This window comes from Brassica oleracea, chromosome C4, assembly GCF_000695525.1.
Source record: "Brassica oleracea var. oleracea cultivar TO1000 chromosome C4, BOL, whole genome shotgun sequence".
NCBI lineage: Eukaryota > Viridiplantae > Streptophyta > Magnoliopsida > Brassicales > Brassicaceae > Brassica > Brassica oleracea.
In genome coordinates this window covers 13,137,370-13,159,836 of record NC_027751.1, presented here as the reverse complement: position 1 = coordinate 13,159,836, position 22,467 = coordinate 13,137,370, and the positions used below count along the sequence as shown (strand labels likewise).

The following is a 22,467-nucleotide window of genomic DNA, read 5'->3' as shown; positions in this document are numbered from 1 at the left end:
TTTGCTTATTTAATTCTTTTTCAGACAATTCAACAACTATTTCAATTGATCAACCTAGAATAAAAAAATATGTGATCAACCTAGAATCAACGTTAGAAAAATGAAAGGCTGTGTAAAAACTACTATTTGATATAAATCTCTTACATAACAATTCATGAATCCGTCTAATCTACCACAACATTGTTACAAAAAATGCAAACATCAAATTATTATCACCAGTGTTCTAAAATACGGTCTAGGCGTCCGCCTAGGCGGCGTTTAGGCGCTATACGATAACCAACCGTACTGTTTTTATGTTATACAATGTTTTATGCGGATTTATATAATTCGGGCGAATAATAGCGTTTTGGCGGATATTATGCGGTCATTAATATTCAAAAAGTAAACTACTAATATTATTATTATATTTTATTAATGCTATTATTTATATTACTTTTACTTATTTTATGTATTTATATGATTGTAGATACTAGTATAATTGCTGCAAAATCATTTTAATTTATCATCTTCATATATTTAAAATGGCTTTAATTTTTATAATTTTAAACTATTTATATATGTTAAACTATATACTTATACATAAAAGTGGATTTAAAATATATTTATTTTCAGTTTTTTCAAAAATAATGTATATATATTAATCTTATACTATATTTCGTATAAAAGTATATATTCGTATATACCCGGTTAGGCGTTCGCTAGGCTAATGGACATCTGGCCCGTTTTAGAACACTGATTATCACAAACACAAGACCGTTAAAATCATATGACAATTATTTATTGATATACTTTGCTGCGTTTTTGTAAACGTTTCTCACACAAATGATTAGCTATACCACTATATACCTGCTTACAAGCTCACTAACGTGTTGTCTTCTTGCTCTGTGCCCACCCATTAGTCTCTCAGTAAGCAGAACCACTCACTTCCCGCCCTATGGATCCTATCATACCACAACCATTCGGAGTCTGCCACGTGGTGGCCATGCCTTGGCCCGGAAGAGGCCACATCAACCCCATGATGAACTTCTGCAAACGCCTCCTCCGAGACCCTACCCTCATCGTCACATTCGTCGTCACCGAAGAATGGCTCGGCTTCATCGGGTTCGACCCGAAGCCCAACCGTATCCACTTCGCCACTCTCCCAAACCTCATCCCCTCCGAGCTAGTCCGTGCCAACAACTTCACCGGCTTCATCGACGCCATCTACACCAACTTGGAGGAACCCTTCGAGCACTTACTCGACAGCCTCAGCTCCCCGCCTCCCACCGTAATCATCTCCGACACTTTCGTCCTGTGGGCAGTGAGTGTCGGCACACGGAGGAATATTCCGGTAGCTTCTTTCTGGACCGAGTCAGCCGCGATCCTCTCCCTCTTCGTCCACTCCGATCTTCTGCAGCTCACGGCCATTTTCCGACCGAACCATCAGGTAAAGTTTCAAACATTTTTTTTAAAAATTATATATTTTATATATTTTTAAACTTTATTACTGTTTGAAAAATATATAAAGTTTCAAACTTTATTACTGTTTTATCGATGATTCTTGATTCTTGAATATGGATTTTGTTTCTAGAGACGAAAGAAGACGAAGTTGTTGATTACATTCCCGGTTTATCTCCGACGCGACTCCGTGACTTGCCGGAGATCTACCACGGCTTCAGCCACCAAGTGTTCAACAAGTTTAAGCCTTGTTTCGACGAGCTCTCCAAAGCTAAGTATCTTCTCTTCCCTTCTGCTTACGAGCTGGAACCAAAAGCTGTAGACTTTTTCACTTCCAAGTTTGATTTCCCGGTTTACACCACCGGTCCGTTGATACCATTCGAAGAACTCTCTGCTGGAAATGACGTCAGCAAACCTGAGTACATTCAATGGCTTGACGGGCAACCGGAAAGCTCTGTGCTTTACATATCTCAGGGGAGTTTTCTTTCGGTCACGGAAGCTGAGATGGAGGAGATAGTGGGAGGAGTGAGAGAGACCGGCGTCCGGTTCCTTTGGGTAGCTCGTGGGGGCGAGTTAAAGCTAAAGGAGGCTCTTGAAGGTAGCTCGGGTGTTGTGGTAAGCTGGTGTGATCAGCTGCGTGTGTTGTCCCACGCAGCTGTAGGCGGGTTTTGGACACACTGCGGGTTTAACTCGACGTTGGAAGGGATATATTCTGGAGTGCCGATGCTGACGTTTCCGTTGTTTTGGGATCAGTTTTTGAATGCTAAGATGATTGTTGAGGATTGGAGGGTGGGGATGAGGATCAAGAGCGATAAGAAGACGGAGTTGGTAAGGAGAGACGAGATAAAAGAGTTGGTGAAGAGGTTTATGGATGGAGAGAGTGAAGAAGGGAGAGAGATGAGAAGAAGGGCTTGTGATCTTAGTGAGATATGTCGTGGATCGGTTGTGAAAGCTGGTTCTTCTGATGTTAATATTGACGCTTTCTTGAAAGATATTACCAAGATTGTGTGAGTTTTCTGTTGCATGTTTCCATAGTTGTTTCTAAATTATGGTATATGAGAATATGCATGAGTTTATGAAGACTCAATCTTTGTGAAGATTGTATTAAATTTTGTATGTACCATTTGTTAGACTCTTGATCATATCTTCTTTTTATTTACTAGGTGTCTTGCAGTAAAAAATAAAATATTTTTTAATAGATAATATAAATTATATTTTAAAATAAAATTTTATTAATATTGTAAATTTTCTTTTTCGTATCAATATTTTAATATAAATTTGATTTAATTAAACATAAAAGTTATATTTAAGAATATGCATGTATATATTTGAAATTATAATCTTAGATAGATTTTTCTATCTATTTATTTTAATTAAATATATTAAGTAAATTTGTAAAAGTTGCATAATTACAAAAATTAAAATTAAACAATATTTATAAAATTTGTAGATATATAAGAAAATAATGATTTTACGATTAAATTTTTATAATTTTCTAACAAAATTGTATACATTTTTGAAAATTTTAGTAATAAAATTGTATAATTAAAAAATATATAATTAAATTATATTTCGAAATTTATAATGTCATATTTGAATATATTTCTTTTAATGATGATTTATGAGTTATTCCCATATTATAAAAAAATTCCAAAAATATAAATTGACATTAAATGTAAAATACGAGTTATTACCATATTTTAAAAAATTTACAAAAAATATAAATTAACATTAAATGCAATTGTCCATGTTATCAATTTCAGTAGTCATGTCATATTTGTTTTGTGAAATTAATTATATTTTAAATGACATGTGATAAAATCACTTCGCAAATATAGTCTAGGAGATTGGAAAAAATGGTAAAGTGGATGCTAAATTTATATCAGTGACAATGACTAATTACAGAAACTCTTAAGCTAATCCAGACCACACTGAAAACACAATATATCATGTACTCTCTCCGTTCCCGAAAATAAGATTTTCTAGATTTTCTTCTTGTTTCAGAAAGATAGATTTTCTACATTATAAAGTACTTTTGTATACTTTTGAGAAACATTAATTACAAATATTTGAATTGATTAGATTTATTTGGTGAAAAGTAATTGAAAAGTGTATAGAAAAATAAATAATAAATTAAACTGTAAACATTTATTATATTTTTAATAAGTGTGAAATCTCTAGAAAATCTTACTTTTGGGAACGGAGGTAGTAGTTGACTAGTTGATCTGAATGCTTACTGATGATGGGGTTTGAAGTGTGCAACCAGGGGTGAACAAAAAAAAAATCCAAAATCAAACAGAGCCGAACCCCAAAAAAACACTTCCTGTGTTTCGTTGTAGTATAAATTTTTTGTTGCAAAGTAAGTGTCGTTTTATGATTACAATGCAACTTTTTTCATTAATTTCTTTCTTTTACCCCTAATTAAACTAGGATAAACAATACTCCATCTGTTTCATTATAAGTGTCGTTTTAGGTTTTGGCACATGGATTAAGGAAACAATTAATTTTGTACATTTTCTATAAAAAACACTATTACCTATACATCTAACCATATTTCGACCAATAGAAAAATAAATTTTGCATAAAATTAATAAATTTTGCATTGAAAATCAAAAACGACACTTATTTTGTAACGAAAAAAATTCTCTAAAACGACACTTAATATGAAACGGAAGGAGTAAATTTTATGCAATTATAATGATCAAACAAGGGTAAATATGAACATTTAATTAGTTTTTTAATATGCGTTCAAAACCATAGAATGACAACTAATTTGAAACGGAGTGAGTAAGTATTTTCAATATCGGATAATATCTTATTTGAACTGAAATAGATTAGTACTAAAGATTTCAAAATAAACTAAACTCATTAACCATTTTTTTAATCTGACTTTGGTGTTGGATATTTCGAAGGTATATTGGAAGAACTAATATTTTACATATTTTCGGTTAATTCGAATACATTTAAATAATTTTTATATTTTTAAGATTACTTTGGATATTAGTTAAACCATGATCTAAACTAAGTCAAAAGAAAAACATAATTGAAATTGACCCAAAAGCAAATTTTGGAAGATAAATATTTGAAAGATAAATAATAAAATTCAAAAAATTAGTTGTATTTATTAAAATATTATTGGTACATAATAATTGGAAAATTGACAAATACAAAAATAATATATTTACTAATATATGTAAAATATAAAAACATATTATCTTATAGGAATAAGTATTTTGTAAATTCCAATAAAACAAATTATATACTTTAGGGGAAAAGATGTAAAGCCCAAGTTGAGTTAAAACCGCCGCTCTCTTGTCGGAGATTCCAGAGTGAATTGGGAATAGCTCTCTCCAACTATCTTGGAACCCTAATTTTAACAAGACTGTCCGTGCCACATTCCTTCGTCTCGCCTCCCAAACAAATGGCGACAGAAGCCGCCACAACACCCGACCTCCGTCCCATCCCACAACCACCCGATTTCCATCCAACGGTTCTCATCCCATCTCAAAACGATAAACTCCGATTCTGGCACCTCATGGTCGCCGGCTCGATAGCCGGCTCCGTCGAACACATGGCGATGTTCCCAGTCGACACCATCAAGACCCATATGCAAACCATCCGCTCCTGCCCCATCAAACCCGTCGGCATCACCCAAGCTTTCCGATCGATCATCAAAACAGAGGGCCCGTCCGCTCTGTACCGAGGCATATGGGCCATGGGGCTCGGCGCGGGCCCGGCACACGCCGTCTACTTCTCCTTCTACGAAGTGTCAAAGAAGTATCTGTCCGGCGGGAACCCTAACAACTCTTTAGCTCACGCGGTTTCCGGCGTGTTCGCTACCGTGGCGAGTGATGCTGTGTTTACTCCGATGGATATGGTTAAGCAGAGGCTGCAGATTGGGAATGGGATGTATGGAGGGGTTTGGGATTGCGTGAAGAGGGTGATGAGGGAGGAAGGGTTTGGTGCTTTTTATGCTTCTTATAGGACGACTGTGCTTATGAATGCTCCGTTTACTGCTGTTCATTTCGCTACGTATGAGGCGGTTAAGAGGGGGTTGAGGGAGATTTCGCCGGAGTATGTTGGTGGTGGTGGAGAGGAGGAGGAGGAAGGTTTGTTGGTTTATGCTACTGCTGGAGCTGCTGGTGGTGGCTTGGCTGCTGTTTTGACGACGCCGCTTGATGTTGTCAAGACGCAATTGCAATGTCAGGTAAGATTTGGAATCTAAACAACTGTCTCTGAGTGTAAAAATCGGTCTAGGTGCACGCCCAATCCGCAAATCGGGTATGAGCCAAACGATTTTTTCAAACGGTCTAGGTGTTCAAAAAGTTGGTCCGCCTAAACAATAATCTTCTATAAGACAACTAACCACCGCCTAACGATTTTTAGAACATTGTCGAGAAACCAATGTGATTGTAGATACTTTAAAATAAACATAGTTATAGTTATGCTAGATGATGTGTTCAGTTATGTAGAGAATGTAGCAAGCTTTGTGATTATGAAACTCAATTACTGAGGTAGAAGAAAGATGAAACTATCGGTGACTATAAGATTAAAAAGTAGTAGGTTTTGATCATTTGTGGAATAGAACAGTTCTTTAAGCGATGTGCTGAGAGAGAGTGTCTTTGTGATGTTTCAGGGGGTGTGCGGTTGTGACCGCTTCAAGAGCAGTTCTATAGGCGAAGTGTTTCGCACGATAATAAAGAAAGACGGGTATAGAGGACTTGCTAGAGGATGGCTACCAAGAATGCTCTTCCATGCTCCAGCTGCTGCCATCTGCTGGTCCACTTATGAAACTGTCAAATCATTCTTTCATGATGTCAATGGCGCAGCAGCTTGAAGACCATACACAAACATGCTGCTGGTTCTTAGTGTTGATACACTAGCTCGTTAGAGAGATCTCTGTCTGTATACTAATCTTGTTTTCATGCATGCAATAATGTTGTCTGATTTGCTTTGTCGTTAGAAAATTTTGTATTTTTATGAGATATACTTAAAGAGTTGATTCACAAGAATAGAGATTCCATTTCTTTTATAAGATCAATCCAATACAATGACAAGTGCCTTTGTACACAGACAAGTACAAATCAATAATGAGAAAAGATCACATATAGACTCAAGAGTCCACCACTTGGGCAACGATAACAGTCACATCATCAAGCTTCCCTCCTGCAGGACCAAACATCAACTCAGAAACTGCTCTTTCTGTAATAATGGAACTGTCAATTTATTACCTGTAAGCTTCATTCCCAACGCTTTCTTCCAGAGAGGAACATCAAACCCCTGTGTACTTGGGAGTCAGAAGGCAAACCGGAAAATACATTGTCGGTTTGATTAAAATCTACCTTGGCTCTTGCTTCCAATGCATATGGAGACTCAAAGCCTGGATCTCTTGAATGGTTACTCGCCACTTCAGCTAGTAATCTCGCTGTAATAGTTGCACCAAGACCAAAGTCACTTCTAAACTTGAGATTATATACCTAGATACATGATTTAGTTATAATATGCATACATGATTCTGCCACATCTGTATGCTTGGTGACTATATTAACAATCTCGTGATCAAATACGTTATCGAAAAGCCCGTCTGAACCCATCACGATCACGTCTCCTTTCTTTACTTCCATTATGTTAAACTGCTTGAAGTAATAAGAAGAGTGTTACAGAGGTACAATACTAGACCAATACATGTACAGTGGTACAGATAAAAGTTTACCGATGCATCCATATAGGTTTGAGCAGAGCCTTCAGAGCTTAGTTGGAAGGGACAGTCAAAGTAATGCTCTTGTGGAGTAGTCGAAAATATGATCTGACCTGCAGAATGAGAATGAGAATGAAAATCTCAGTCTCTTACTCAAAGGATGACCACTGAAACAATCTAGTATCTCAGGTTAGCAAAAGACCTTGTCGAAGAAGCTTAAGTCCACAGTCTCCAACATTGCCTATTTTCAGAACACCAACTTCCTCAAGCATAGCTACAATACTGCTTCACCAATAAGCCCCACATCAAGCAATCAATCACCTTTGAAGAGAATAACAATTAGGAGAAATAATTCAAATCTCACATTGTAGCAGAACCTCTGGAAGTAGTTGCGGTGTGAGCTTTGTCAATGAGGAAACCAGGATCATATCTCACCTGTGTCCAAAACGTAATCAGAAAACCACAAAACACTCGAAAGATAGATTTAAGACTTTCACCAAAACTAACCTCTTCGTCATCAACTAGACGAGAAGCATTAGCCATGAGCTCTTTAGAGAACAAGGACGGATCAACATCTTGTTCAGCCCAGCTGAGAATTAAAAGATAACACACTTTATCAAAAATCAAGATAAACCCATAAGAACTAAAAATCAAATTTTAGCGTAAAAGCAAAGAAGTTACCTGGAAACACCATCAGCAACAGCTATGACACCTCCTCTGTAGCTACTTACAAAGAGAGCATCTTCCCCACCTTTCTCTATCTATAAAAGGTCGACCACTAAAAGGTCTATTTTCAATCTCTCATAACTTCCTACTAAACACCCTGTCTGTCTCTTTTCTTTATTACATAAACCAAAGAAGAAACACAAGTACCTTATCTGGATGCGGGATGGCGTGAGCTCCTGCCGACAGAGAGAGCCCAGACCTAAAGGAAATTTCGAAATATTGACAAAATGGGTTCTCAGTTCCGACAAAGTAAAGTTCACCTTAACAAGCTTGAGGGAAAGAGAGCAGACCGAAGTGGTTGGAGTTCTGATGGAGCACACCGACAGAGCAAAGCACCGCGAGTGGAGTTTGATAGATTCCGATGCGAGAGACGAAGCGAAGAGCTTACCTGAGGAACCATCATTCTTGTCATCGGAATCGCCATTTCCTGCAACAAACGTCTTCTTCTTCTCTCTACTCTGTTTCCATCATGTGGCTGTTACTTTGTGAGTTTTGTATAAATTAAATGAAACAGATAGAGGATTGTTATAGAGAAGACAATAAGCACCAGTGGTCTAGTGGTAGAATAGTACCCTGCCACGGTACAGACCCGTGTTCAATTCCCGGCTGGTGCAACAAAGAGCTGTGATGATATTTGGCATTAGCGGTGGTTGGTTCCATCGCATTCCTCTCCAGATGAAATGCCATTTGACTGAGCTCTTTACTTTTTATTTTTGTTTGATCCTTTTTTTTGTGATTATATAAAATCAGACTTATTATTTCTCCATGAATTTAGACAACTTTGGTAAAAGAGAGTTTTTGTATTTCAACTTCACCGTGCTGTCAACTCTCATCACAACGCGTATAGGAGGACATAATACCCAGTCAGTCTTGTAATATATTTGACATTTTAGTGCTAAAGTAAATTGTGACATGAGCAAATGAGATCTGATCCTTAAAAGCTAAGAATCAATCTCGAAGATTCATTTACTAACTGTAGTGTCCTTGATCATCTTTAGAAAGACTTGCCTTCATTAACTGTAGTGTCCTTGCAAAGAATCGAGCGAACCTCCACAATCGATCTTGGAGGCTTCAAGTCTTGCTCTCTCAACGAATCTCCTAGTAGCTTTTGCATCTCTGCTGCAAATGTATCGTCTAGTATCTGCATGTATGCACCATTTATATAGTACAAAAAAAGGGTAAAGTCTTAAAGTCATGCAATCAAAAGTAGAGGGGGCCTTACAGAGACAGCAACTCTAGAACCCTTGTACCAATCTCTCTTCTCTTTTTTGTTCTCCAAAAAGCTTAGAACAATCTGTCATGGGCAAGAGAAGAAGAATCAGCTCTCCCCCATACAAACAAAACTCAGGAGACACTATTGAAATAGTTACCCATCCCATATGATCCCAGTATCCTCGGGACAATGCGATGAACACATCCGTTGAACAAACGAAATGTAGATGATTCACTGTGTTGGTGAGCTGCTCCTTCAGGTTTTGCATTTTTCTTCTCATGTCTGATTCTCCAACACTTTCTTTAGAGTACTGAAGAATCTTCTTCAACATTGTCTCCTTTTGTAGTTTGCTCTAAAAAAAGAATAGCCGATTACAACATAGACAATTTAATTATGGGATTAGGATCTCAAAATATTCAACAAGATTACACAAAAACATTCAACTCACATTTTCTACGAGTTTTTCGACTATAGCTTGAAGGTAACTTCGAAACTTGGCTCTGAGCATCACCGTTACCTCAGAAAGACGATCCCCAGGAGCTGAGTTCCTACCATCAGGAACGCATGAAGACCATGCTTGAAATTGAGCCTCTATATCAGGCCTTAAAACATCAAGCATTCTCTTCACAGAGTTTAGTAGAATGCCCAGCTGCACCACCAGATAAAGAAACTTTTCAGCAAAACAAACAAATCTTTCTTAATTTAAGGAAAAAAAATGTTGGAAACTCACCTCATCCGGAACTACATATGAAACCGCAGATCTTTTGGTTAGGTATTTGACATGCTTGAATAGCTTTTTTGGAGCTGAATTTTCTTTTAGAGGGGATAAGACATCTGCATACCGCTTCTCCAGAGCTTCCACAATTGCTTTTTCAACATCAGCTATGGCCTATTAAAAACACAATTTATGTTGTAGCTTAAAAAATGCAATTGAAAATCTTTTCACAGTTGCGTAAGGCATCAAGGAACCGCTAAACTTACACTCTCCAGAACGTAGATAAATTCCGGCCATCTAGAAATGATAGCTTGATAGTCTTGAATGGTTTCGTTCAGCCTGGTGTACATTTCAACAACAAATGGGGTTGCTGAATGTTGTGTCCCCACTCCGCACCATTTTACCTGATTGAATTGACAAGTTTTGTAATGGACACGAAGGAGTGAGTCAGTCTCTCAATGATGCGCCATAAGCTGATAACACCAAAAGTATGGAGCAAAAATATATTTTTTACTTCTCCACAGTTTGGTTTAGAATTGAAGAAAGCCACACAGAGAAACCATATGAATACCTTATCAAGTTTGCATGATTCAAGTAAGGAAAGGCGTCTATTTTGAATCCAAATCATAATATATAGGTGGAACAATTCTTTTGCATCAACACCAGCTTGGATAGGACTGTAAAGTAAAACATCATACCAGTCAAAAACCATTGACAACAATTTAAAAAAAAAAAAAATCAAATACTCTATATGAGTTACCAGATGTTCCAGCTGGAAAGATCACGTTGAAAGTCTTCAGTTGCAATCACAAGCTGTTGAACTGCTGGTGATGGACCAGACGGTGGACAAGCAACAAGGAAGGTTCGAAGTCTGTTGCAGAGATCAGTGCTATATATGGATGCTGACAGGTTTGAAAGGTCAATAAAGCTGCATAAAACAATATAACAAGCATTGGGCAATCAACACCTGCAGGAAGATGCTACAAGACCCTTTCATATCAATTATTTGGAAATAGTTGAACAGATTACTAGCTGAACATAAATTTTTCACTTGCATACTAACCTGGGAAGTATATTTTGATTTTGGATCTCAATATCAGTATAAATCTCATTCTTTACATTCTTGCAGACCATTGTCATTTTATGGTAAGCAGCCGTTGAAGAAGCATCCCAAAAATTGGGATCATTGTTGTTTCTAACAAACTCATCTGTCTCACCGATGTGCATTCTAGACCTCTTCTTTGCTGCTAGCTATAAAAAGAATTGATGCAAAATAGATGAAGAAAAATTAACCAAGAGTAAAGTTAAGGCAATAGAGAGGGTGTATGCTTTACTTGGAAGTAATGACAAAGATTAGTCTGATCCTCTGGACACAAAACATCATGGAGAAGCATGTACAGTTTAACAGCAGGAGCGAGAGCTGGCGCTGGAACTCCTGTTGCAGAACTGACTACAGCTTTCAGTCCAGAGAAAGAAGACTCATCAAGAGATTTGTAGTTCTCGAAGACCAGCTTCAGGATCTGCTCGGTTTGGTCCTTGATTTCATTTAGGATCCGATTCTGTTGAAAACAAAAACGGAGATTGATAAGCTGTTCATAAGCAGAAAAGGCATTTGTATGACAAGACTACTATACTTCCACACACAAAAAAAAAATCAAGAAAAAAAAATATCAACAGCAAACAGAAATAACTTGAGTGATATGAGGTATTTTGATGTTTAAATTTTTCAATGTGAACTACATGAAGTCCAACTCTGTCATTCATCATTGCATGCACAACTATGAATACAATGGTAAATAACATAGAAATATTGCTACTGTGATGCTAAGACTCAGGTATTTATGATCAAAGTATATAAGCTAACTTTGGAGTTGAATCTTATTCTTGGCTTAACTTGAGACAAGATTCACACAAAACCAGAAAACGGCAAAGAAAAAATAATAGGATACCTCTTGATGACTCAAGGCGGCCTTGTCATTTCCTTTCATGATGATAGGTGTTAGCAAGTCATGCACCAAATGGAGACAGTCTGAGGTCGGTGTAGCGACATCCATCACATAGGTCAAGTATCTTAAAGCAACAAAACAAGAAAGTGAAAACGGAGTTATAGTAGATCCCTCAAATGATTAAAAAAGAAAGAATAATAGAAAGTGAGTACGGTATACCTGAGCTTGGTGTAGACATCTGAAATCCCATAGTAGGAGGAAAATTCTTCCAAAAGCCATTTCCATGAACCATACAACAACAAGTTTCTTTGCTGGAACCACTGCATTTTCAAGGCCACTTCCAGGACTAGGTCATATGCGTCTGTTTCCGCAACAGAACCACCCTACATGAAGATGAAACAAGAAAATCAATACAACGAAATCTTCTGAGCACTATACAATGAGTTTTATATATGTGTGTTCAGACACATAATCTGCAGAGGATACACATACTTCAAACAGAGGATAGGTTTTCATTAAATTTGAGGAACGTTTCATTGAATGAACGTAGAGAGGAGCTGAATGTACGTGTCCATAAGCTCTTACACAACCATGAAGCTCCCATCTTGTAATAAAATTAATAACCATAATAAAATGATTTTTTTTCTGATTAAAATTATCTAGTTACTATCAACAAGAGAAGAGAGGTGGTTGTTGTTACTATCAACAAGCTAAAGGTTGCTCAAAGAAATGGACTGCTGGAGTGTCTCTCAGTCTACTACAGAGAGATGCCAATTCACTTAGAGGAAGCAAACAAAAAGAGAGATCATCACAGATACCAAATATAATTAGAGAGAGAGGTAGCTAACACACCTTCAAATGACTATTATCATCAGAACTTGCTGTATAGTCAATATAGAGCTGGAGTTTTCCCACAAGTTGATGTCCTGGCTCACGAAATACAGACCACCAGAGAAGTTTCTCATCCTGTATGCATTCTTCATTTAGAAGCATTAATTTGATAGGTACTAACAAATGAAAAAGGCAAGTAAAAATGACTCACGGTATCTTCAGAAAAATTGGTTAGCTGGACAAGCGCACGCCCAAATTCCTTCCCGTTTGATTCAAGTATTTCAACAATCAGATCATCTCCATGACTATCAGGAAAGCTGTTGAAATTACATGTACTTTGTCAGACAACATATATGGCAAGTTACCCGGAGTGGATTTGGGAGAGGGGAAAGAAAGTCAGATATATACATATATATATATATAAGTACATACAAGACATGCCCTTCATCGGATCCAGGTTGCATGACAATGGGGTCATCTTCAGTTAAGCTTTTCAAACTTAACCTACACGTGTATGTCTCTGGATGACAGAATTAAACGGATTAACCAATATTTATAAAAATTATCAAACAAAAAAACATAAAGCAGTGAAATGGCGAAACATGGAACTAATATCTTCCTCACCTCGCCTAAACATACTGATATATATATATAACATATGCTAAGTAAAGTCATACCTTGAGCATCATCATAAGACGTTGAACTATTAAGTGGACTTGTGACACCAACTTTCAGGGGACAAGAAACTTGCTTCAAGCACTCTGGTCTGGCATGTACATGTCCCGGGCTTTGACGTGAAAGAGAAGAACCATTTGCAGGTACACAAGGATAGTTCTTCCTTAGAGTTCGCCATCCAGAAGAGATACGTGTTGAGATATTGGAAAAGTAGCCCCGGGATTTCTCAAACTTTTTCAGCGATGGCTTAAAGTAGCCCCGGGATTTCTCAAACTTTTTCAGCGATGGCTTTAAACCCGTTGGAGCATCCAAAACTGTTTTAACACGTCGTACTGCAGAAGTAGATAAAGTTCATTTATGCCTATTGGTTATAGGAGGGCAGCCAAATAAGAGCAGCAGATGGAACGTGGAATAAAAAAAATTTACCTTGAACCATCATTTTGCCAGTGTTTATCTTGGGTTTTGGTGCAACTCCCTCGTGCGGAGCTTGTGAAGATTGATTCACCAGCATTTCCTCCTCCGATCGCAAAAGGAGTTGCGTCACCCTGTATTCAGTTTCAACCCCAAAAAAATCTGTTACTCAATACTACTTTGAGGCATGTGGATGAAAACATATCATTCGACTTGAGGTTGTATAAAGAAATATAAAATATCTACACGTCAATAATAAACTCACCCGAATGCTTCTCGTAAAAGAGCACATTCGTTTTCCAGAAACATGGGAGCCTCCATGCAACCCTTTGCCCAAGCATGAAGGCAAAGTCGCACACATGCATCATAGGAAACCACTGCAAGCCATGTGCCACGAGCACTGTATCAAGGTACATAAAAAAATAGGCGGCTCAATCCAACTTTGTTTACAAAACTGATTGAAGATAACAGTGGGGTTTTCTATGTTACCTTGCATGAAAAGTTGGCATCCGAACGAGATCTTGATCAGATGGCACAAATGACTCAGAAACAGCACTAAGTCTACAGGAATACAAACAAAAACGTTAAAAATGGTTTAGTAGAATCAAAACTCATTTCACATGAAGAGCTAAAGTAAAAAAGAGAATACCTAGTAGAATGTCCAGTCTTTTTACTTTCTACACAATCGTCTGTCTTCTTGCCTTGTGAAACTTGAACACCTGACCTTGCTGGTTTAATTTCTCCAGATTCCTCTGCTGCCCCGGAAAATGGAGGGATAACTCTTGTGTAAAATTTGTCAGCATCAAGCTCCTGCGATATCAACTAGATCAAGATAAGATCAATAAAGAAAACAAAATCACATCATTGTTGTTCCACCATTATACAAGTAAAACAGAACCAACACATGTAATTCTTCTCTGATGTGACAGACGACAAGCTCTAAAATATCATAACCACCATCCTGTCCACCACTATATTTTCTTCTAAAATTAGAGGAAGCCTCTACAATAGAAAAATGCCTCAGAATATAAGGGACAATACTTTTTATATATCTATCATTTTTTTTTTGAGCGAGTCATTTTTATTATTAATGCCGAAAAAAATCATCAAATCATACGAAACCATAGTGGATCCAGAGTCTCCCTAGAGGACCTCACCTCGGAGCAAGTATAATAAGACAAGTTTCTTCCGTGACTACGAGCGACGTTACTAGACACTCTACTGTTCGCAAGAGAGAAGTCATCGGAATTTGTATACATGTCATCTTCGGAAGCAGAACCAGTGGCGACAGCATTGGTCACTATGGCTCTCGTGGCCGGTACAGGAGCTGAGGATGGTACGCCACGGACCTTGGGAGCAGGCGAATTTAATACTCTGCTGGAGATCATGGTGTGAGCTTTGTGAGCTTTGCTCAGTGTGAGTTGCTAAATTGAACAAACGAAGTCTTGCTCTAGAGGAGATCTCTCAGGGAGTCACAGATCGCGCAGTGGAGGAGACGAAGGTAGCTTAATCAGAAAGCTTTCACGGAGGAGCGAGGGAGAGAAACGATTGAAATCTGTGCAGTTCAAATTAAACTTTTGTTTGCTTTTTAGTCAAGTCTAACAGCTTCTTTTTAGTTTTATTCTCTAAATATAGAAGTCAAAGTAACCATATTAGATATCATAAAAATGGAAACTAATAGTTTTATTCTCATTATAATTTTAATTAATTAATTAATTTATATGTACTAATATTAAAATTCGAAAATAAAGAATCGAAAGATTGTTTTGCAAAAAAATTCAATTTTCTTGTTAAAATCGTTTAAAAAAAATCTGAACATGTATTATATCTTCTTAAATTTATAATATTTTCCTAAATTAATGATTATCTTCATAAACGTTAACTAGATTTATTAAATATGACTTGTATGTACATTTAAAATTATTCTTAAATATGTCTCACATCTTGTTAAATTTAATTTATATGCATATTTTTATAAATATTATTTAATATATACATCTTTCAAAAATTTACGAAGATATTTTAAATATGCAGAGTGCTTTTATTAAATGAAGGTATCAAATTTAAGAATGTCTTCCGAAATTTTTAGAAAGGTATTATATATTTCTTGGAATATCTTTGTTAATATATGTAATTCTAATTTAGTAAGATATTCATAAATATACATTGATGAATGTCCTCGTAAATATACATTTATGAACAATTTCCCAAATTTTTACGAAGATATGATATATATATACACATGTATCAAAATGTCTTCCTTTTTCGAATTACTTATTTCAATTTTTGTTTTCGAAAACGAATTTTCTTTTAAAAGAGTTTAAGAAGATATTTTTGAATATATATGATATCTTTCTTAATTAAGTTTAGGAAGATTTTTCTAAATAAATATAATATATTTCTAAATTATAAGAAGATATTATACTTATTTATGAAGGTATTTCTAAATCTAAATTAAAAAGATATTATATACATATTCAAAAATATATTAATAAACTCTTTTAAAAGAAAATTCGTTTTCATAAACAGAAACTCAAAGAAGTAATTCAAATTAAAAAAAAATTCAAAAAAACATTTCCGAATCTTTAAAAAATATTTATTTATTTTTAAATATCTGTAGAAAAGGTCTAATTGTTATTTAATATGAATTAATTTGGTCACTTTGATTAATTTGGGAACAATGGTTATCTGAAACCACTTCTCTTCTCTACTTTTTAGTTTTTTTTTTTGAGAAAGATCTTCTCTACTTTTTAGTTCTCCTTTAATTTTCAAAAGTTAGAGAATTCGAATCTGGGAAAGGGGTAGAGAAGAAAGGGAATCCAGTTGGTAAGACAACTGAAACGGTGTCCTTTGTGTGCACACGAAGCTTGGTGGGAGCATAACGGGTAGTGGTGACGTAGTTGGAGAAGCGATTATTTTTTAATTGGCAGTGGAAGTATACAAAAAAATCAACTCTCTTTCACTACCATTAAGAGTTTAAGACTACCAAAACTTTGGTGAAAGCCATTAATTTTAAACGAAAAATGATTGCTCAGCAGTATCTTTATACAAAAAGTGGTTTTCAAAAATGGGAAAAGGAAAAGTAAGGTTATATTTTGATGTATGTTGTTATGTTAGCTGCAATCTAGATGGTGGTGGGGACAAATCGACTTGTGTCTTGTTTTCCTATGGAAGATGCTACAAACATGTAACGTTTCACTTTGCTTGAGTAGCAATACTCATACCATCTAACTACATGGAGGAGATCTGTTGAGCATCCCTCACATGACTTATTAAACTTTTTGTAACGCCCCGACCGTCCACGGCTAATTGGCCATCCACGCTCGTTCTCTCGATTCATGGACCTCATCCCGTTCCAACGGTCGGTGCGTAAATTTTCCAAGGTTCGAAATCATTGTTTACTGACCCCGCAATCACCACATGACTTTTTCTTGTGCTTTGGCCTCACTCGCACGGTATCGTGAACCACTTCCCGATAGGTCACACATCCTTTCATTACTCCAGTCCAAAGACGCTTAACCTTGGAGCTCTAAACGGATGTGTGACGGAAAGTAGTCAATTTTGATAACATAGATAGCCAAATCAATTCTCTTTAGTTTTTTTATATATCACAACTCGTGATGTTACAATTCACCCCCTCTCAAAGAACGCAACACCCTCGTTGCGCCCCACGACAGGTCTCAAGACGCCTCTCGGGTCAGAACCGAGATGACTAACCAGCTCTGATACCACTTGTAACGCCCCGACCACCCACGGCTAATTAGCCACCCACACTGCTCTCTCAGCCCGTGGGCCCCATTCCATTCCAACAGTCGTTGCGTAAATTTTCCAAGGCTCGAAAATCACCACGTGACTTTTCTCCGTGCTTTGGTCTCACTCGCACAGTATTGTGAATTACTTTCCGATAGGTCACTCATTCTTTCACTATTCGAGTTCAAACACGCTTAATCTTGGAATTCTAAACAAATGTGTGACGTAAAAAGTAAGTCAACTTTGATGATGTAGGTAGACAAATCAATTCTCTTAAACCTTTTCATATATCACAACTCGGAATGTTACATTTTTGTTTAGTTTGTTTATGGAGAGAAGCAACGGAAGAACATCTAGAAACGTATTGAGATCTAAACAAGTGCAGTTCATTTGTTGCCTGATTGATTGATGAACACTTCAATGGTTTCAGTACACATGTGTTTCCTGCTCTTATTGCAATCTTTTTTCTCATTTCAAAATCATAGACGTTGCTGAAATAAATAAGGAAAACAACAGAACAGAGTTGGGGTTTAATTATTACTTGTCATCCACAGCTTCTATGTGTGTTTGATCCAGTAATGTCTTCGTACACTGCAAATACGAAGAATTACTATAAATAAAACTTTGAAAATATTATATATATTGAATAGATCTTGATCTGGTTTTTCTATGTGTGTTTGATCCAGTAATGTCTCACACACTGATTCATTAACGTTAACCTTTTAGTCATTTGATTAAAAGTTTACTAATGATTTTATACCTAAAAATTCTGAATTTTAAGTTCAGATATTGCGATTTAATTATTAACCAAATTTTGAGCTGTATTTTCAAATCTCATAATTATTCTTGTTTACAAAAATTAATTTAATAAAAATTATAACTACATCCACAATTTATGTATTTTTAGTTTTATATAATTTTATTTCAAATTTATGTATATTGTTTATTTTAATTAGTTTTTTGAAAATTAAATTTTGATTTTTAAAGAAAACATATAATCACTATTCTATATAGATTTTTTAAATTTACATATTTAAAATTAGATGAAAACAATTTATGAGAAATGTAATTTTTAGTTTTATTACATGTGTATAAGTTTAGATTTCAGTTTTAAATCTTTGAAATAAAGCGACGCATTATTTTTAACTGTTCATATATTTAGATTTTAGATTTGTGAAAAGTAATGTTTAATACACATTGCAAAAAAAAAAGGTTAGAGTTATACTCTCTTTGTTTCATATTAAGTGTCATTTTGACCTTGTGCACACAGATTAAGGAAACAATTAATTTTGTATATCTCCTATATAAAAACACAATTACCTATACACCTAACCATATTTCAACCACTAGAAAAATAAATTACTGCATAAAATTAATAAATTTTGCATTGAAAATCGAAAACGACACTTATTTTGTAACGAAAAAATTCTCTACAACGACACTTAATATGAAACGGAGGGAGTATTAACTAACTCATACAATAACACGATATCATAATTGTAAGATAGTATTTAATTGATAAAGTAAACAATGTAAATTTAATATAGATTGTGTTGATTATAATTTTTTTTACGGAATAACATATGTTAATATAAAATTTTATTTGTGTTATTTAATAATATATAGTTAAATTAAAATTTTATATAAATATAACTATATGATAATCAAAGATTCAAAACAGAATAATTTGTTTATCTGCTATTTCTCACGTTTTTAGTTTATTTTTAACAAATTAAAATTGAAACGGGGATGTGATAAAAATAAAGAAAAAAGAAAAAAAAAATTGAAACGGGGTAGTACAGATAGGAGGAAATGGTCAGGTTTCATTATGATTGTGAACATTCTTAATATGTTTTTAGCTCTGTCTTGCGGCTGTTGACTGATATCACAACTTCGATAGCTCCCCCGAATTTTATCCTCTGTGTCTTTGTACTAGCCGGTGGACCCGGTGTTCCAGCTTAATAGTATTTCAATCGTTGCTGTTACATAGACTAATTTAACAGGAGTGAAATATAACACATTTACTCGTTTTGTCATCCAAGCACCAGTGGTCTAGTGGTAGAATAGTACCCTGCCACGGTACAGACCCGAGTTCGATATCCGGCTGGTGCATTTATAGGATGAGCGATGATGAAAATATCTTGAGCTGTGGTGATGAATCTTCGGATGTGATATAAACCTCGCTTTAACCTGAGCTCATTCTTTCCAGTTAATTTTTTGGTGAACAATTTTTATATGTTGAAAATACACAATACTTTTTATTTAGTTAAAATACACAATATACTTTTTATTTAACCCAAAACCCACTAGATATAATAACACACAATCTTTATGTTGTCTATGAAGTGTTTGCCCTTTCATCAACTGGAAATTTTTTTAAAAAAAAAAGAGATCTCAACAAGCTTTGTTACATAAATATTCGATACAAAACTTTAAATTTCAAAGCACCAGAGAGATTCTCAACTCAAATACATGAATGAAAAAGCTAGCCAGAGTGTCTCAAGCACTGATGTTTTCGACACTGGCGGTTTTGTCTACTCTCTTGAATATCCCTGCAATCACCTGAGTGTTTGAAATGCATAAACACACATAACTATTAGACGAAGAAGAAAAAACCTCAAGCTATATAACTTGAATCACGAAGCTAGAGAAGAAAACTACCTTTCCAGGTCCCAATTCATAGCTGCTCTTAAGCCCTTTGGATAAGAGGGTCTTCACCGTTGTCTCCCATTGCACTGGAGACGTCACCTGCGGTTTCAACACCCCTCTTAGAGTCTTTTTGTTTTTATCACATAAGCTCTACTGAGTATTGATTTTATTTTACCTGGCGTGCAAGTATCTTCTTGATAGTGTCTGGATCTGCATGAGGCTGTGCATCCACGTTGGAGATCACTGGGATCCTCGGACTTCTGATCTCCGTTGATGCCAATGCAGCTTCTAATCTAGACACTGCTGGCTCCATGAAACTAGTGTGGAAAGCACCTGCTACAGCTAGACGAACCTACACCAGCCAACCACCATGTTTTATTGTAGCCTCATAACATAAGATAACTGGAATTAGAGAGAGAAAGATACCGTCATGCGGGCCTTGAAGGACTTAGCTTTGGCTTCGACAGCCTCGATTCCCTTAAGACCTCCAGATACTGCGTAGTTACCCTGTAATAAGAACACGCAATGGAATGTGAAAATGGTTTTATACAAGTGCATAATACAAAAGAATCATGAAGGACATATAATTTACCGGACACAAGTAATTAGCGATCTGAACTTTGTCAGCTTCTTCTACTTCTTGATTTGCTGCATCACACAACTGCTGAACTTTTTCAGAGTCCAACCCTATGATACTAACCATGGCACTCTTAGCAGCATCTGCAGCAGCCTGAAAAAATGCATTTTTTTATTAAATCAAACAAGGTTCAGCCAAGCAACAACAACATCAACGTAAACTTGAGATAATCAAAGAAGGATATACGGAATGAAGTTTATAAAATCATACCTGCATGGCTTCTCCTCTAAGTTTTACAAGCTTTAGGCCATCCTCGAAGCTTGAGGTTAAAAGCAGTAACAGATAAAAAGAAGTCAATTATGCAGACAGGTAAACAGAGCAAAGTAACATGTGCTTCTTAGGATACAGCTGATTCAGCTATTAAAATAAACTGGGGTTCTCATTTTATCACACTACAAGTACATTGTCCTGATTTGGGTATAATAAAGACATGAGACAGTGTTGTATGGTTAACTAACCTGAAGGCTCCAGCAAATGCGAGAGCAGTGTACTCTCCCAAGCTGAGACCACAAGTGACATCAACGGAGTTAATTATCTGCTCGCCGCCTTCACGGACACGAAGCAACTCAACTGCTGCTAGACTTGTGACATAAATAGCAGGCTGGGAAAAAACGAGAGAAACCATTAAGAGCAGACCATACACATACATGAACATCATTAAAAAAAAAAAAAAAGCTACATAAAGGATTCAGTTCTCCCAAACCAAGATTAGCAAAATTTGAGATTCAAAAGAAATCAAAGAAGTACAGAGAGAAGATGAACCTGGCTAATGACAGTGGAATCAAGCTTCTCTTTCGGTCCATTAACACAAATGTCAAGAAGATCATACCTGAAAGCCCCCCCTCCCCCCACCCAAATATGGTTTTATTTAATCACTACTAAATGAACAAAAGGTATCAAGAAGGAAAGGGAGCATGCATACCCTAAGATATGGTTGGCTTTGGTATACAAGTCTGCAGCTGCAGCAACACTCTGAGCCTCTTTGCCCATCCCTATTGCTTGAGCTCCCTAATATACATATATATTTATTTCAAAAATTCATTCATTACACACTTCAATTTTCAACATACAGTGTCTGAACTCCTTGGTCAGGACTTTGCATCACAAATTACAATCAGATAAATCTGTAAAGGTGGAGCCTTTCTTATCCACATACACATTACCTGACCGGGAAAGAGAAAAGCAGAGGTGGGTTTGTAATCGGCGAAGAGAGAGTCGTTGACAGTGGTCTGAGATCCAGCGGAGACGCTCATAGAAACCCTAGATCGGTTGACGGAGAATCCGAGGGAGGAGCCATTTCGGGACTTGTTGAGAGATACGGAAGGAGAGAGGAGCAAGGAAGAAGAAGAGTAGGAGGTGGCCATGGTGGTGGTGCGCAGGATAAGAGAATGAGCTTTCAAAGGAGTGCGTAGTTTAGTACAGTTAAGCAGTGAGCGCATTCAGACAAGTTTTTTTTGTGTCCTTTTTAAAGAAAGCTTAAGCGGAGTTAACGAAGATATGAGTTTAGATGGAGGAAGTTGAGAGAAATCAAACCCCCCACCCAACCACCTTTTTTCGTTTTCTCACCATCGGATTTTTAAAAGAAAAACAAATAAAAATAATTTTCTTTATCTACTAATGTTCATTAAAAATATACAGGATCATGAAAGATAACATCGATCATATAAAATCAAGAACTTAAACTCAGCCGCAGGATTGGCTAAGAGCGTCCCATTAGTGAACTTTGGAAGGAGGGGGTTCACCCTGACTCAAAAAAAAAAAAAAAATTAAAATAATAAA

The 22,467-nt window shown here is 36.2% G+C and overlaps 5 protein-coding genes and 1 non-coding gene across 6 annotated transcripts; 3 read left to right on the top strand and 3 right to left on the bottom strand.

Moving 5' to 3' along the window:
• Positions 1-731: 731 nt before the first annotated feature.
• LOC106342353 (UDP-glycosyltransferase 87A1) lies at positions 732-2,596 on the top strand. Its single transcript, XM_013781262.1, is given in 3 exon segments — positions 732-1,388; positions 1,391-1,426; positions 1,571-2,596. Coding segments are annotated over 3 exon segments (1,368 nt in total). The 5' UTR covers positions 732-934; the 3' UTR covers positions 2,449-2,596.
• Positions 2,597-4,714: 2,118 nt separating this feature from the next.
• Positions 4,715-6,494, top strand: LOC106342126 (mitoferrin-like). Its single transcript, XM_013780968.1, has 2 exons — positions 4,715-5,644; positions 6,074-6,494. The coding sequence occupies exons 1-2, from the start codon at positions 4,859-4,861 to the stop codon at positions 6,272-6,274; spliced, it is 987 nt and encodes a 328-aa protein (XP_013636422.1). The 5' UTR covers positions 4,715-4,858; the 3' UTR covers positions 6,275-6,494.
• Positions 6,440-8,367, bottom strand: LOC106342127 (probable protein phosphatase 2C 26). Its single transcript, XM_013780969.1, has 11 exons — positions 8,152-8,367; positions 8,009-8,060; positions 7,817-7,896; positions 7,643-7,724; positions 7,500-7,570; positions 7,338-7,417; positions 7,151-7,248; positions 6,947-7,070; positions 6,780-6,862; positions 6,669-6,717; positions 6,440-6,603 (listed from the first exon to the last, which is right to left on the bottom strand). Exons 1-11 carry the CDS (start codon positions 8,283-8,285, stop codon positions 6,551-6,553), a joined length of 906 nt encoding a protein of 301 aa, XP_013636423.1. The 5' UTR covers positions 8,286-8,367; the 3' UTR covers positions 6,440-6,550.
• Positions 8,368-8,404: 37 nt separating this feature from the next.
• TRNAG-GCC lies at positions 8,405-8,475 on the top strand. The gene has a single exon. It is a non-coding gene; the product is annotated as a tRNA-Gly (tRNA).
• Positions 8,428-15,169, bottom strand: LOC106342128. Its single transcript, XM_013780970.1, has 21 exons — positions 14,810-15,169; positions 14,302-14,462; positions 14,142-14,213; positions 13,918-14,052; positions 13,668-13,786; positions 13,244-13,573; positions 12,999-13,086; positions 12,778-12,883; positions 12,588-12,701; positions 11,955-12,118; positions 11,739-11,859; positions 11,124-11,348; positions 10,853-11,040; positions 10,550-10,717; positions 10,361-10,466; positions 10,056-10,193; positions 9,805-9,963; positions 9,523-9,723; positions 9,232-9,426; positions 9,084-9,155; positions 8,428-9,002 (listed from the first exon to the last, which is right to left on the bottom strand). Exons 1-21 carry the CDS (start codon positions 15,038-15,040, stop codon positions 8,856-8,858), a joined length of 3,240 nt encoding a protein of 1,079 aa, XP_013636424.1. The 5' UTR covers positions 15,041-15,169; the 3' UTR covers positions 8,428-8,855.
• A 4,588-nt stretch (positions 15,170-19,757) lies between these two features.
• Positions 19,758-22,228, bottom strand: LOC106342125 (malonyl CoA-acyl carrier protein transacylase-like). The gene is made up of 10 exons (XM_013780967.1): positions 21,852-22,228; positions 21,611-21,696; positions 21,451-21,517; positions 21,147-21,289; positions 20,899-20,947; positions 20,644-20,781; positions 20,478-20,558; positions 20,227-20,403; positions 20,064-20,150; positions 19,758-19,964 (listed from the first exon to the last, which is right to left on the bottom strand). Exons 1-10 carry the CDS (start codon positions 22,125-22,127, stop codon positions 19,902-19,904), a joined length of 1,167 nt encoding a protein of 388 aa, XP_013636421.1. The 5' UTR covers positions 22,128-22,228; the 3' UTR covers positions 19,758-19,901.
• Between the last annotated feature and the right edge of the window lie 239 nt (positions 22,229-22,467).

Coding starts and splice junctions, on each gene's coding strand:
- LOC106342128 (XM_013780970.1), bottom strand. CDS start 15,040: ATGATCTCCAGCAGAGTATTAAATTCGCCTGCTCCCAAGGTCCGTGGC. Junction 14,463..14,809: donor CTTATTATACTTGCTCCGAG/GTGAGGTCCTCT, acceptor TTGATATCGCAG/GAGCTTGATGCTGACAAATT. Junction 9,003..9,083: donor GTTCTAGAGTTGCTGTCTCT/GTAAGGCCCCCT, acceptor GCATACATGCAG/ATACTAGACGATACATTTGC.
- LOC106342127 (XM_013780969.1), bottom strand. CDS start 8,285: ATGGCGATTCCGATGACAAGAATGATGGTTCCTCAGGTAAGCTCTTCG. Junction 7,725..7,816: donor GTTGCTGATGGTGTTTCCAG/GTAACTTCTTTG, acceptor TTTAATTCTCAG/CTGGGCTGAACAAGATGTTG. Junction 6,604..6,668: donor GTTGGGAATGAAGCTTACAG/GTAATAAATTGA, acceptor TTGGTCCTGCAG/GAGGGAAGCTTGATGATGTG.
- LOC106342126 (XM_013780968.1), top strand. CDS start 4,859: ATGGCGACAGAAGCCGCCACAACACCCGACCTCCGTCCCATCCCACAA. Junction 5,645..6,073: donor AGACGCAATTGCAATGTCAG/GTAAGATTTGGA, acceptor GTGATGTTTCAG/GGGGTGTGCGGTTGTGACCG.
- LOC106342125 (XM_013780967.1), bottom strand. CDS start 22,127: ATGCGCTCACTGCTTAACTGTACTAAACTACGCACTCCTTTGAAAGCT. Junction 20,948..21,146: donor GCATTTGCTGGAGCCTTCAG/GTTAGTTAACCA, acceptor TTTAACCTCAAG/CTTCGAGGATGGCCTAAAGC. Junction 20,782..20,898: donor TTAGAGGAGAAGCCATGCAG/GTATGATTTTAT, acceptor GCATTTTTTCAG/GCTGCTGCAGATGCTGCTAA.